This window comes from Hyperoodon ampullatus (assembly GCF_949752795.1).
Source record: "Hyperoodon ampullatus genome assembly, chromosome: 3".
Lineage (NCBI taxonomy): Eukaryota > Metazoa > Chordata > Mammalia > Artiodactyla > Ziphiidae > Hyperoodon > Hyperoodon ampullatus.
The window spans coordinates 177,494,667-177,510,471 of record NC_136916.1 but is presented as its reverse complement, the minus strand read 5'-3'; the positions used below and the strand labels follow the sequence as shown (position 1 = coordinate 177,510,471).

Below are 15,805 nucleotides of genomic sequence, written 5' to 3'. Positions count from 1 at the left end.
ATAAAAAACAAATCTTCAGTGCAGGTGAGGATTTTACTAGAAACAAGGATGATTCAGGAGCTGAGAGAAACAGCACAGATCACACACTATGTGAATAAGCCCTGACCGGGAGACCTGCTCGCAGAGCATCCATCTGTCAGTCTGTCAGTCTGTCCGTCTCCTGCTAGAGCACTTGGGGCTTAAATCGCCGTCTGTCACTTGGCACCATCCGGTCACCGAGCCGATGTGGGTGGGACTCCCGGGCCCAGCAAGGGGCCCGTGGACAGAGCGCTCTCGCTCCAGCCCGGCAGAGTCACTGACCGCGGGAACGCCCGGGAATGCAGCTCCTGCTAACAATGCAACACGGGAATGAAGCTCACATCTAGGCTGTCTTTTTTTTTTTTTTTTTTTACATTTTTAAAAAAAGTTTATTTATTTTACTTATTTATTTTTGGCTGCATTGGGTCTTTGTTGCTGCGCGCGGGTTTTCTCTAGTTGCGGCGAGCGGGGGCTACTCTTGGTTGTGGTGCACGGGCTTCTCAGTGTGGTGGCTTCTTTTTTTTTAAATAATTTATTTTTGGCTGTGTTGGGTCTTTGTTGCTGCGTGCGGGCTTTCTCTAGCTGCGGCGGGCGGGGTCTACTCTTCGTTGCGGTGCACGGGCTTCTCAGTGTGGTGGCTTCTCTTGTTGTGGAGCACGGGCTCTAGGCGCGCGGGCTCAGCAGTTGTGGCTCACGGGCTTAGTTGCTCCACGGCATGTGGGATCTTCCCGGACCACGGCTCGAACCCGTGTCCCCTGCACTGGCAGGCGGATTCTTAACCACTGCATCACCAGGGAAGCCCTAGGCTGTCTTTTTAAATTGAGAAAAAAGGGACTTCCCTGGTGGTCCAGTGGTTAAGACTCCGTGCTTCCACTGCAGGGGGCACAGGCTCGATCCCTGGTCAGGGAACTAAGATCCCACATGCTGCATGGTGCAGCCAAAAAAAAAAAAAAAAAAAGAGTTCTCTACAAAGTAAAATATTAAGAAACTACCCTTCCACGGCTGGCAAAAGCTAACCCACTCTTAAGTTCCACTTCCTTTGCACAACTCTGACTGCATCCCATCAGCCCTATCTGGGGCCGTCAGGAGCTCTGCACTCTGTGTGGACCCCTGTGTAAGCCTGTCTTCAGGATTTAGGGTCGACTGGAGACTCAGACAAGGGAGGAGATGACACAGAGAGGAATAGGTCTGTCACCATCCAGTGGTCCAATATACAGGTGGGGAAGGCTCCCTGGAGGAGGTGGCATTTACAGTGCCATCTGAGGTGCCTGAGGAAAGGAAGCAGGGAGGGAAGGTCCATTCTGCCGCGGAGAGAGTTTTAAAGGCGGCAGGAAGGAACAGCGGCCAGTCCCGGTGGTGGTGTGTGAGCCACTGTACAGTGCTCAGGTAAACTGTCCTCCGGCAGCTGGAATTTCTAGGGTGAGGACCGAGGGGCAGGTCTGAGCCAGGCTCTGCTGAAACGGGGGGTTGGCGGGGGGAAGTCGGGAGGGACGGGAGGGAGAGCCCCACCCAGAGCCGGCGTCTTCAGCCCCAGCCCGCAGGGCCGCCATCAACGTTCACTCAGAGGCGGGTGGTCCAGGCCGCCTCCCAGCGCTGGTAACCGTGGTGACGAACATTCCCGACCCTGAGATCATCCAGGGGACGCGGTTCCGTGTAAACCATCGGGAAACGGTCAGCCGTCCGGAGGGGTTTCCAGCCCGTCAGCCCCTGTTCCTGACCTCTGTCCCTCTCTTGAAATGCAGCCCACTTTCCCAATGCCTGCCTTCCGAGGAGGAGGAGGAGAGCGCCGGCGCGGGTCACGGCCGCCTGCAGACATGGCACTGCTCAGCCTTCACCTCCCCGGGCTCCACAGCTTGGAGCTGGATCTCTCTGACTTAGATCTCAGTGGTTTCTTCAATCGTGGAGGTTTTAAAACATGAATCACGCACAGTGGAATGATTAAAGTAAATTCAAACTTTTCATGCTGGAAGTGGGGAACGGAGGAGAGGAATGCATATAAAATCTCCAAGGTGCCGGGCAAGTGCGTCCATGACCTCATTAGGGACAGTCTCACTTTTTTTTGGTTATAAACGAACCCACTACTACATATATACAATGGAATACTACTCAGCCATAAAAAAGAATGAAATAATGCCATTTGCAGCAACATGGATGCAACTAGAGATTATCATACTAAGTGAAGTCAGAAAGACAAAGACAAATACCATACGATACCACTTGTATGTGGAATGTAAAATATGACACAAACGAACATATCTACGAAACAGAAACAGACTCACAGACATAGAGAACAGACTGGTGGTTGCCAAGGGGGAGGGGATGGGGGAGGGATGGCAGGGGAGGTTGGGGTTAGTAGTTGCAAACCCTTGCATATAGAATGGATAAACAAGGTCCTACAGTATAGCACAGGGAACTATATTCAGTATCCTATGATAAACCACAATGGAAAAGAATATGAAGAAGAATGTGTGTGTGTATAACTGAGTCACTTTGCTGTACAGCAGTAGTTGACACGACACTGTAAATCAACTCTACTTCAATAAAAAGAAAACTTTGGAAACCACTACATTAAAATAAGAATTAAATATTAAAAAAAACACAACAACCCACCACTTACTCATTCTTTCTTCTGCTGTTGATATGCCTTAACAGGTGGTCCTCTAGCATAACATAATTTCCTCGGCCTTTCCACACACCCCTCTGAGCCCTGGTCACCCTGCGCACAGCTGGACCTGCTTACTGGATGGCAGCACAGGCCTCTGTCTGGACACGCTGACCAGCACCTCTGAGGCCTCAGCAAAACGCCACGGACTTCCCGCAGGAGGCTTGTGGTGTTTTACGTGACACTGTACTTTTCTGACTTGATTCAATACTTACGACTTGTATCTTTTCTACTACAATCTAATGGTTCATTGTGTTTTTCCTTGTCTTGGGACAACCACAGAGTTTAATACAAATGAAGTTAATTTAATAAATCCCTATGCAATTCAAGGCACTATAACTAATCTCAACATTAAAATGGGAGGAAAGACAATCTCAAAGATGCCGTGACTCTGAGCTATTAGAAATATTTTCTCTTCCAGATAATTTAGGGAAACACACTGTAAGTACAAGCACTGAAAGATCATTTCGGCAACATGTGATTCTCCCACGGGTGTGTGTGATACACACCAGAATTACCATCACCAAGGTACACTCTGAGTAAGCTGATGTGAAGACAGTGTCTAGAAGAATAATCTATAACAAGCACCTAACGGAAGCCTGTGTTGGTAACAGAAATGAGGAGCCACATTTTAATCAGGCTTATTTATACACCACCTTTCTCGGGAGCAGCAAAGGTTTATGTGTTTATTTTGGAGGCGCCCGTGGTTCACTGTGGTGAAATAAGGTGACTGTGTACGTGCATCGCTAGAAGATTCAGAACAAAATAGTTTGGCTTCAGTTCACTTTAGGAAGTGAAACTTTACACATAACTACTCATGAACAATGTGAAATCTTAAATAATAATAATAAAACAGCTAATTTTTAAAAACACAGGCTTTGAGTCTTATTTCACCAACAATGAACCAAAGGCACAGAGGAGAGGTGATGGGGCTGGCCCCCAGGAAAAGGCGAGAGGAGAGGTGCCTACAGCCTCCCAGGTCGGCCCACAAACCCAGGCCACCTTCCCTGAGTTTCACTTAAGCAAGAGAAACAAGTTGCCTTGCTCGACAAAGGTCAGGGCTTTTGCTCAAATATCTCCCTGAGAAAGTCCTGGAGGGGAACACAGATGTGTTCCCTTTTATCCAGCCATAATCTTAAAACTTCTTACCTGTAAATGAAGTATTTTGGATTCATTATTTCGAAGCATTTCCTTTTGTCTCTCAATTTCAATTTCAAAGCTACATATCTGGTTGTGCAAACTCTGTATGCTCTTGTTTTTTTCTACACTTTCATTCTGTAGCAAGGAAACCTGAAAAAGAAAGTCTTCAATTAAGCAAACAAAAAGTGATTTTAATATCAATTTATAATAATTATAATAACGGTAACTAAATGTTTACAATATAGGCCTTCTATCAGATCACTGAAGGAGTTCCAGGAAGAAAAAGAATCCCTTCACACAGGAAATGGGAGTCCTGGTAGTTTAACAGGGATCCTACAACTGCATTTCTCAGAATCTCTCCCAGGAATCAAATAAGATGAGGCAAAGTGCAGCAATGACTGAATTTCAGAATGGATGCTTTTTAAAGTTTTTGCTGAAAACTAATAAATCTTTGACCAGAGTGGCTTTCAAACTTGGACAAGGAAACATAGTAGGAAACACATCCTTACACCCCACCTCTTCTGCACAGACACTTGTGTACGTGTGCATAGCCCTAAAAACAGGGACCTCAAAACCACATCTGCCCTGATCACAATGCACCCGGATATTTTCTGTTTTACTCTATTTTACTTTTGAAAATGCGAGCTGCAACCCACTAAATTATTTCACACCCACCAGTGGGCCATACACGCCCTTCGAAAAGCTCTCTCAACGGAACGAGGGAGCACGATGCGAACAGTCTCGCGTGCTGCAGTGAGTCCTGGGGCCAGCCTCCCAGCCTCCCCCCACCCCACAGAGGAGCTGCCGACTGGGGGTGCCAGGAAGGGTCTGCTGGGGGGGTGCCATTCCCAGCAGGGAACCCACCTTTGAGTTTTTCATAGTTCCTTTCTGAAAAATAATTGGCTCCCAAGAGCCAATTTACACTGGTCTTACAAGCCCCCAGGGTGAGGAGTTCAAGGGCGATCCTACGAGGCTTCTTTCTCACAGTGTTTCTACGAGGGGCACTTTGGTCCCTGGAAAGGTTCCCTCCGCCAACAGTTGTCTGTGTCCACGCGCGGATGCGGCCGCCGCCCTGGAAGGCGCGGAGCTCCGAGACGGATCGGAGCAGCTCTACCTGCAGGTGCCTCTCTAGCACCTCCAGCACCTGAGGACGGTGTGGCCGTGGGGGTGGCCCACAGGCATCTCAGGACACATCTGGGTTCCTGATCTTGTCCCTCTGAAGAACAACCAGCCTAAAGGGAGGCGTCCTTACGTTACTCAGCCTGCTCTGCAGGCAGCACCTCTGGGCGCTGTCTCCGTCTATTTTATTTATAACAAATGTATTTATGAAGGAATACAGAACTTGCAAGACATACTTCGCTCTCCTAGGATTTCACTCAGCACAAACAGACTTTCCTCCCTAAAACACGCTGTCTCACAGGCCCACGACCTCGTCCAAGTGATCAGCCTGCAGCCTCCAGACTGGGGCACGGGTAGCAGGCAGGGGTGTTTTTGCTTTTTCTGAAATTACAATTCACTCACTCCCATCTGTCAAAGGTGGACACAACTCCCAGGCTCTTTATTCTCACACCCAAAAAAAGAGATATCATGCACACAGGCCAACCCTTTTGATAAAAATCTCAGTAATATCTCCAAAACCAATGGCAATCTTTTCTGCAGCAAATCAAGCTACCTGAGGATGAGGGAAATATCTCACACTGATGATCACACATCAGGCCGCATCAAACTCTTAACTTCTTAATTTAGGGACTGCCCTTAAACTGATTTTTTGTTTATTTACATATTTTAATCAGGGATCCCAGCCCCTGGGTGCCTGCAGACCCCTGCTTTCACCAGTCTGCCAGGTACAGGAAAGTCTACCTGGCAGGTGTGTTTCCGAGAAGCACAGTGTGACATCCACACAGCAGATGAGAACAGGGGCCCCTCATCCTTCCTGAGACCCTCTCACCAGGAACGTCCTCTACCCCAGCCTGTTCTGGTGGGCACTCCACACTGCCCTTTGATTTAAGCTTTCCTAAAACATAAGATGGGTGTTTTTAAGCCTGGATTTTACAGAACAGTTTTTCTTTAGTTTGACTGTGAATATAATAATCAGTCTTTCTGAATCAACTCAGATGTTCTATTTTCTATTATAGATGAACAAAATAACTCAAGAGATTCCAACTGAATAATTCTATGATGAGAAATAAATTTCCCATTTTAAGAAAATACAAGTATCTCCGTTCATTGTCCAGGTTTTGCTCTTGGGCCCAGTGAAGAGAAGCCAGCTTCTCATGAACACAAACAAGGATGCGCAGGGCGGAGGCCCGGCTGACCTGAGCAGGGCGCACGGAGTCAGGGAGAGGCTCACCCTCCAGCAAAACCAAGAGGACAGATGTTTCAAATGTATCAGCAGCAACTCGGCCCCCTCTCGGCCGGTGTACAGAGGGAGAAAGAAGCTCTGGGGAGGGGTGCTGGCTGTGCGGCTGTGTCCCGGGGCTTCCAGCGATGCAAAGCGGATGCTCTGAAGGGGACAAGTGTGGAGGTGGCAGGGCAGGAGGACGCAAGTGACAGGATGACCCTTGCGTGCCCCAGGGCGATGGCCCCGAGGACGGCCGTCCTGAGAGGTGAGCGCACCGCAGCTCAGCCCCGCTCAGTGGTTACGTAAGTAGCACAGCTGGTATAACCAATTCACTTTACATGGCAGGAAGAACCTTTTAGATAAATGAGAAGCCATATCTGTGAGAGACCAAAAGCCCTGAGATCTATGCCTATAATTTAAAAAGGCAGAAACAATGCATTCTTCAAAAAGAGGGGAAAAAAAGATTCATAGGTAAACTATCACTGAACTCAGAGCAAATATGTGCTCCTGGGAAAGTCATAAATGATTCATGTAACAGATTCTATTTCACTGATAAACAGAAGGCTTCTCCTGTCCCACGTGTGTACACACAGCACGCAAATCCTTTCATTGGTTCTCATCTCCAGCTTAAGCATTTATATTAAAAAAACTATTTTATGTCAGATTTAATAAACATCTTTTGATATAAAACTTTAGACTCTTTTAAGTACATTTACATTTTAAATTGCTTGGATTTAATACTCACAACAAGATATTCAAATCTTTACAAACCTTTAGAAAGCAAACATCAACTCCGCGGCTGCTGTAAGTCATCCTAGTGCCCACCCACCGCAAGTTCTCAACACGTTTGTTGAATATCAAATTAATTTCTTATTTGTGTACATAAGCCACAAGCCACAGTGGGAGATCCTATAACCTCCTTCTCTATAAAGTCTTGGAGGTTTTCATCTTTTCCTCAGGTAAGAAGGCCCGGCGAGCTGAGCACCACAGGACAAACTCCCCAGGAAGGAGTGCTACGTGGGCGGGGGCCTGCTGAGGAGTCCAGACCCCACGGCTGGGGCCCCTCGAGGAGACACCCAGGAGAGCAGGTGTGTCCGGGAAGGGGCTGCGTGGTCCCCCAACCCCCATGGTCAGCAGTCGCACTCGACTGTCCTCTCCTCGTCTCCGAGGAGACAGAGGACGGTAAAGCAGGCAATACTGGTGACCTTCCAGGTTGGGGGTTGGCAGGCTTTTTCTTTTTCTTTTCTTTTATTTTTTTTTATTAGTTTCTGCTTTATAACAAAGTGAATCAGTCATACATATACATCTGTTCCCACATCCCTTCCCTCATGCATCTCCCTCCCTCCCACCCTGGCAGGCTTTTTCTGTAAAGAGCCAGAGGACAGTTTTTAGGGCTGTGCGGCCGTACAGTTTCTATCTCTGCTCATCCACACTGCCGTCCTGGTGCAAAGCAGCCGCGGATAATACGGAAATGAGTGTGCGTGGCTGCGTTCCAGTAAAGCTTTATTTACAAAAAGACGGGGTGCGGGGCGGACGAGGGTTGGAAGTGACAATCCCTGTCTTAGATCGATTCTAAGAGAAGCACAATGTGATTTTTTTTTTTTTTTTTTAAAAAGCACTTCATACCTGCTTGACAATTAAAAAACAAAGAGCAAGGACTTCCCTGGTGGCACAGTGGCTGAGAATCTGCCTGCCAACGCAGGGAACACAGGTTCGAGCCCTGGTCCGGGAGGATCCCACATGCTGTGGAGCAACTAAGCCCGTGCGCCACAACTACTGAGTCTGCGCTCTGGAGCCTGCAAGCCACAACTACTGAGCCCACGTGCCACAACTACTGAAGCCCATGCACCTAGAGCCCGTGCTCCCCAACAAGAGAAACCACCGCAATGAGAAGCCCGCGCACAGCAATGAAGACCCAATGCAGCCAAAAAAAAAAAAAAAAAAGTAAATAAATTTATAAACAAACAAACAAAAAAAAAACCAAAGAGCAAGCTAACAAAACCACACAGCTTCATTTATAAACTCAGGATCACTTGAAGAGAATTTACTTTTTTGACACTCTTCATGCTGTTTCTTTTATGCAAAATCCATTACTAACTATAAACAAGGTTTTCTTCTTTAAATAATTTGAAGATAGTATTAAAAACCAACAAAAGCAGGAGGCGGTGCATCGTACCTTTTTCTCTAGAGAGTTGCTCCATTCTTTGAGTAAGTTGACATGCTGCACCGCGGAGCTGGCCTCGTGGGCCTTAATCTGCTGGTTTGTCCCCTGCGAGAATAAAGAGACAACGTGTTACCCAACCTCACTCCGTCGAAGTCAGAGAGACTCACAGCCGACCTCAATCCAGCACTACACAAGGGGCGGGTGACTTATTCATGGACGGTTCACGGGGGATGTCCAGCCTCAGAAGGGCTCAGTGGCCCCTGATCTACTGCGTGCAGATGAGGAGGTTGTTTCGAGAAGAACAGAGTAGCTCAAAGCCGAGACATTGCGAATTCTACAACAACTATCTCGAGGCCGTGAGCTTCACTCCGCAAGCTTCTTATCAAGGGCCTTCTTACCTACGTTTCATACTGGTAACATCAAGAAACTAAATTTTAGATATATCATTTTTGTTCCCTAAAATTTTTTTTCATTAAAATATAAATGGAAAATGTTTAGATACCTGCAAGTCATAGCTAGATGCTGCTATAGTAATCTAGTGAATATGTAATCAAAGTAAGATTCTAAATGATTTATTAAAGTATTAACTTACCAGTGAAATACACTGTATTACTGTTCCTAACTATCCTATGTATACTTAGAAAGTTACATACAGAACATAAACAATCTACAGAGTACATAAGATGTAGACCATCTTAGAGTCAGTAATAAGCATGGGAAACAGTACTTCATATATTTAACAAAGTAATTGGTATAAGAATATAATTTGTTTTGATACTGGAATATTTAAAAGCCACAGAAAGCATTTTAATGATCTCCAAAACATATACTCTGTACATAGAATAGTCATATATATATGTTGATATAAGTATTGCTATATATAGACATATATATATATATACATACACAGAATGAATGATATATATGTACATACGACATAACAGTGGTGAGGGCTCAGTCTCATAAGAGACTGAAGCAAAGGGAAAGCTATAGTCATTCTTACTGTCAGGCTTTTTACTTTCTAAGAAAATACTGAGATGCCAATATCTCTGTACTGATTTCACAATAATGTATTGATAATACATAAAAATCAAATACAAAATACTTTAATTGGAGTATATACTGCCCTTTGATAGTTTTAAGATCAAGATATACATTTAAATGAAAACTAGTTCAAATTCACTAGCCATCTCAGATGTGTTAAAAAAAAACAAAAACAAAAACAAAAACCCAGGAACAGCTTTCTCACGGCCCAGGTGTGGCAGTGGCAGAGACCTCCTCTCCACATGGCCCTCCGGGCATGTGCATGTGGCACGTACATGGAATGCACTCTGGACACACGCACGTGCGATCCTCACAACTGTGCACTGATGCACACACTGCCGAAACCATGTCCAGTTTGCCAGTGACTTACGTTCAAGTAACAGCTCAAATCCCACAACTATCTACCTAGAAACCCCACCGAGTGTCAGTCCTGTCTGTCCCATCCACTAACTGGTTTTGAATGTAATCGTTCTCCTAATGCATCAACTCCCCCTCAGCACAGGTGTCTACCTCAAGTCTCACGACACCCCCAGCCTGGAAAGCAAGCACCCACATCTGCTGCACGTGGCTTTCGACTCAGTTCCATGGCAAAACTGAAAGCCCAGAGCTTGCATGTTAAGATGTTAATAGAATAACTTTCTCTCATGGTGGAATGTCAGTGACTGGGAAGGACAAATGTCGGATACTGACCTGAAACACGCAGCCATAGCGCTTAAAGCTACAGGTGCTGGGGGCATTGACACACTCTGACAAGTGTGCACTCAACTGCAACGGGAAAGAGACGTGAGTTGTGGCACGAACGTTTGCATGAAAATGTTCAAACATATCAAGGGCACAGATAGCATCTGGGTTGTACTATTACGAATGGTGTTTATCAGCTACAGATGTGTATATAGCATCTGCTTCCTAGACTTATATGCAGTAAATATACAGTATCATCACGTGTATACACATATATACACCAATATACAGAAATACATTGACTATAACATTTCTTAAACTTGCAGTTTCTTTAGAACAAGTTGTTTTGCGACATGCTGTCTGCAGTGCCAGAATTTTAAAAAGAAAGGTAAAAAAAACATAAACTGAAATGCACATTTAAAGACTATAAACAAAAATTGCATGAAACACAAAAAATAGAAAGCATTCAGGATGCAACTGGGTCACACACCGAATGTACATTACACAAAAAATAAATATCTTTCCAAAGCAAGCTTACACAATGTACCAGTACTCCCAGTACTTCTGAGAAGACTTTCTTCCCTCTGTAATGGCCAGAAATTCAAGTAGCTTTTCAAAGACCTCTAAGGTCATTCTAACAACATGCACCTTACGATGGGGTCACCTCCACTTCATGGAGGACAACTAGGGGGGGTTGGGAGAGGATAACTCCCCTTGCAAGGAAAACCCGTGTTCAGCTTAAATGTTAGCAAATCATCAAATAAAAACCACCTACGGTGCCCCCTCAAGAGTAAAGGGAATTGAAATATCTACATTTTAAAGACACAGTGTTTTGTCTTAGGCTAATACAATTTAAGGATAATTTCTTTCTTTACTGCAGAAATTCTCATCAGGAAACTCTAGGGATAGATCTTCTTTATAGAAAGCGATCAGACCCTGAATGGGGAGAGCGGCCAGTGAGCGTGGCGCACAGCGGCCCCGGGAACGCGCTACCCCGCGAGCCCACGCGCTCCCGGAGGCTCGCGGGATGTGTCACTCTGGTGGGTGCAGGCGGCTTCTCCGCCTTCTCCTCTTGTCCTCCAGGACAAAGACATTCCTCTCCCTTCAGGTCAGTATTGAGGACAAGAGGAAGCGGCTCACAGGACGGCCCTCCCCCTGCTGCAACGGTTAAAGAGAACGGCCTGAGGGGCCCACCTGACCATGGCCAAGGCCAGCCCTGCGGAAGGTCTGAGCCAGGGTGGGGCCGTGGTGGCCGCAGAGGCTCTGGCCTGCAACTGGAGGAAAGCACCCCAAGGGCACACTGCAGGGGACGGGCGCAGAAACCCAAAAGTACACCGTGTGCGTAGTAACATCAGTTTGAAATTTTTAAAACATATTCTTTCAGTGCCATCAATACAATCGTGAATCTAACCAGCTAACACTCCTAATGTTAAAATCAGGGTCATATCGAGTTTGACATTATTTTCATTGCACTAACTGAAAGGGCTGTACTTTTTTCTAAATTGGCTTTATCATCATTAATCTCAGAGCCCTACAGAATTTACCAGAGCTTGGGGAGAAAAGCAAGAATCATCTGTAAACCAATAGCACCTTTCACCAGAAACCCAAGATAAATGCAGGTCTAAAGATTTTTAAAAATAAAAATAACTTCGAGGCAAAATGGAGGCAGCTTTTGCCCCGAATATAGACAGCCCTGAGTGAGTAAAACTTTAGGAAGGTATATAAAACCCAGGAAATTATTTCAACAATAGACTCTTCATACATTCACTTTAACAGAGGGACTTTCCAGTTGTGGAAATAATCTACGTGCGTTTCCCTGCCGCTCCCAGAGGCACGTTCAGGGGCCCAGAGACCACCGTCGCCAGTCCAGACCCTGCCCTTGCCCAGCAGGGTCAACGTCCAGGGAGGGTGCACCTCAGTGAGAGTGGCCTTCGGCCCACACGGGTCCTCTCGCTGTCACAGACGTGAGAGATGGGGCTCCCCTCCCCCACAGCCAGGTGTAAAATTCCAGGCTGTTGAAAAGGCTGAGGTGAGCAGGTTCCTCAGATCAGAGAACCCAGGACCAAGGGAACCGGGCGTGGGGACCGGCGGGTGGGGTATGCACCCACCGAGCCCATAGGAGCCCCGGACGGTTCCCAGAACACCAACCAGAGGGGGTCCAGGTCAGGATCAGATGCGAAAACATTAAGAATCCTTGGAATTGTTCCTTCTGGATATATCCTGACCAAAATGAGGTTACTGCAACATCTACCTGCCTTAAAGCAACTGTGCCCGAGGGCAGCGTGATGTGCACAGCCTCTGGGGGAGGCTGTCCAGGTGCCTTCCCAGCGGCCCCTGAAGTGTGGGCACCACCCCTGCACCCACTTGCCCCCCGGCATAGGCCCTGTACAGCGTGTGTGGCCTAAGTGGTTCAGGAGTATCTCTAAGTTAACTGATTTCCTTGAGATAATCTTAGAGTAATTCCTAGTTTACAGATTTAAACCTAAAAAGTGTCACCTTTGCTTGCATTGTAAATATTCCCATTTTCTCAATTCTTAATATTTTGCTCTGAATTTACCACTTTGTAACTTTTAATTGTTTGTTTCTGAAATATCTGACTTCCAAAAACAGCATGAGGGTTTTCATTGTTTTTCTACTGTAAGTATCGCTATCACAATCTGTGAAAACCTCTGACCTCAGCTTTAAGGGAAGAGCAGGGTCCTGAAGGATCCCCAACTCCTGCACAGGCCTGGCCACGCCCCTTACCTCGCTCCTCAGAAGGGTCTGGACACTGCACTTATGAGGGCAGGACACCACCACGCAGGGACACTCGGTGTCTTCGTGTTTCTAAAGGAGAAAGAGAGAGTGTTGCCAACTCTGAAACACACCCCACCTTCCCTCAGATCCCACCAGCGTTCCCAGCGTCCCCACAAGGACCCAAGGGAAGCCCTCTGCTCATGGTCATGTCCTTGAGTCACAAGACTCACATCACACTTGGATGGGTCGCTATGTTACAAAAGTCTGAGTGCTGAAAAGAAGGCATCTCACAAGAGCTACTCAGATATGACTGGTCGGGGCCACTCATGGGAGCACAGCCCACCGGAGGGGCATCCTCATGGCAGCTCCCCTCTAGCTGTGTCCCCTCTGCTGATGCTGCCCGGACACCTGCGCCCAGGTAGGCTGGGCCTTGGCCTCCCTCACACAGCAGGTGGATGGCGGGGCCCAGCCTCTGCTGGTTGGAGAGAAGGACAGTTCTCCTCTGGCTTCTCAGTTTGGGGTCTGGAAATGATGCTCCTCAAGAGCCTGAAAACAACGTGATCTACTGGGTATTTAAATTACTGTCCTGAGATCTGATCTTTCTTTAGAGCGTGGTAAATGTGGATACATTTTGGTGTAGCCCTTCTCTGGATGGCACAGATTTCAACACAGAGCCTAGATGATGGTGACAGTTCAACTCGGTGCCCCGGGCACCTGCTGGGCACCTGTCCGGTACACCTGTCCACAAGTGAAGCGCAGGCAAGAACTCCCACGAGGAGAGCAAACCCTCTGGGTCCAATGGTCCAAGGCTCTGGGGAGCACCTCCAGACACGTGGCAAAGGGCCGCTGGAGGGAAACCGACGCAGGCAGAGCCAGACCTGCCAAGTAACACAACCGTGAGAGGCCAGGCTCCCGGAGGTGGCATCCCTTGGCAAGATGAGAATGTGGCGGGTTTTCCTCTGAGGCCCCGGGACACTCCCAGTTCTCCTGGCTGGGCCTCCAGTTAGGCTGCTGAGGTATATCTGGGGCAGCACTGGCTGCGAGGCCGTCTGACCCGGCAGGCATGCAGGTCAAGGACAGGGCGCCCGAGAGGACACTCCTCTCCTCCAGGGAGGCCTGGAGCCAGGTGCAACACCATCTGAAGCCCCTCATCTGGACCAGCGCCCTGCAGGTTGTGCAGCGCGGAGAGGACGCCTGGACGCGGCCACTCTGCTCCGGGGCCTGGTCCCCAGAGGCCTGCAGGGCCCATGGCGGGCGAGCCCACGGCTGTCCTGAGCTCAGCAGAAGTCACCTGACTGGACTGAGCCTGACCAGCACCTCCCAAGAGGGGACCCCCGACGGATGCCTGGCCGCGCTCAGAATCCCTAAGAGTTCCCAGGTGCCATCGCGCCTTTCAGGGGGAAACCTCGGCCAAACAGCTTCACTCTGCCTCACCTGTAAGCGGGGGTGACCAGCCCTCCCTCAGAGGGCATCTGTGAGGACAGAATCCGTCACGGGCCTGGAGAACTAACGTGGCCGACACTCCACAGACGCCACGCCTCCCTCCTGAGCCTGCCCTCGACCCCGCCTTCATTCACCAGGCCAGGCCTGCACTGGGTGTTGGGGTGGCCTGACCAGGACAAACAGATAATCACCACTGCGGCAGGGGCGCTGGGAGCGAGCAGCGGGGGTGGTGGCCCGGGAGGGCGCTCTGAGGAAGAACCAGGGGCGGGGGCAGTGCACCGGGGAGGGCAGAGCAGGGGGTAGCAGGAGGTGAGGCTGGGGTCCCGCAGGCCAGACCCATCAATAGCTTTGTGTATCTTCGCAGATCTGTGCAAGGATGTCCAAATGATGAATTTCTAGAAATGGGCTTCTTTGGGTATCAAAGGGTAGAGCATTTAAAATGGGATTTGGGGGCTTCCCTGGTGGCGCAGTGGTTGAGAGTCCGCCTGCTGATGCAGGGGACACGGGTTCATGCCCTGGTCTGGGAAGATCCCACATGCCGCGGAGTGGCTGGGCCCGTGAGCCATGGCCGATGAGCCTGCGCGTCCGGAGCCTGTGCTCCGCAACGGGAGAGGCCACAACAGTGAGAGGCCCGCGTACCGGAAAAAAAAAAAAAAAAGGGATTTGGAGGGGTATTGCCAGACTACCCTGCAATCAGTCTACACAAGCCCACCCTCCCTGCAGCGGGAACGCATGGCCCCAACCGAATTCTATCAAACTTTCCCACCTCTGACAGTGACAGGTGAAAAACTGAGTATGATTTGCAATTCTTTAATGATGTGTAGTTATTAGTATGTTTTTTATGTTAACCATTTATATTTCCCGTGAATTGCCTTTCATAGCTTTTGTCCACTGCAATGGGTTGAACAGTGACCCCTGAAGTTCATGTCCCCCCAGAACCTCAGAATGTGACCCCATTTAGGAAAGAGGGTCTCTGCAGATGTAATGAGTTAAGAGGCCACCCTGTATTAGGCTGGGCCCTGAACCTAGTGACACTGTCCATGTAAGAGGAGAAGACGTACAGCAGGAAGACTGCCATGGGGACGTGCAGGTGGAGGTCGGAACGGTGCAGCCGCGAGTCTGGGAGCCCAAGGACCGCAACCCCCAGGAGGTGGGGAGGCGAGGGAGGGGTCTTCTCTAGAGCCTCCAGAGGGGCATGGCCCTGAGGAAACCCTGGATCCAGACTTCTGCCTCTAGGACTGTGAGGGAACAAATTTCTGTTGTTTTAGGCCACCAACTTTGTGGTACTTTGTTATGACAGCCAAAGGAAGATAATACACCCGTTTTCCAAAAAAAAAAAAACCTGTTAATCTGTCGATATGTAAGAACTCTTCGCATATCCATGAAATTTGTCCTGCCTGTCAAAGCAAATGTGACTTTGATACACACACAGAACGGATGTCACGCGAGTGTGGGCCATAAAGCATAACTGCATAGTGAACACCCACCAGGGACAAGGACGTAACCAACGCCCATCGCCTGCATGCTCCTCTTTTGCCTCGCCCCCGCCTTCTCCGGCTGAAACCACAAGGCTGAA

The 15,805-nt window shown here is 48.4% G+C and overlaps 1 protein-coding gene across 1 annotated transcript in view; it reads right to left on the bottom strand.

Moving 5' to 3' along the window:
* Nucleotides 1–15,805, bottom strand: part of TRAF3 (TNF receptor associated factor 3) — a 50,990-nt gene that overhangs the window by 4,181 nt on the left and 31,004 nt on the right. The window contains exons 6-9 of the mRNA XM_079700996.1: nt 12,796–12,876; nt 10,060–10,134; nt 8,338–8,430; nt 3,830–3,970 (exon numbers count right to left, since the gene is read on the bottom strand). Coding sequence (XP_079557122.1) covers nt 3,830–3,970; nt 8,338–8,430; nt 10,060–10,134; nt 12,796–12,876 — 390 coding nt within the window. The remainder of the gene's footprint in view (nt 1–3,829; nt 3,971–8,337; nt 8,431–10,059; nt 10,135–12,795; nt 12,877–15,805) is intronic.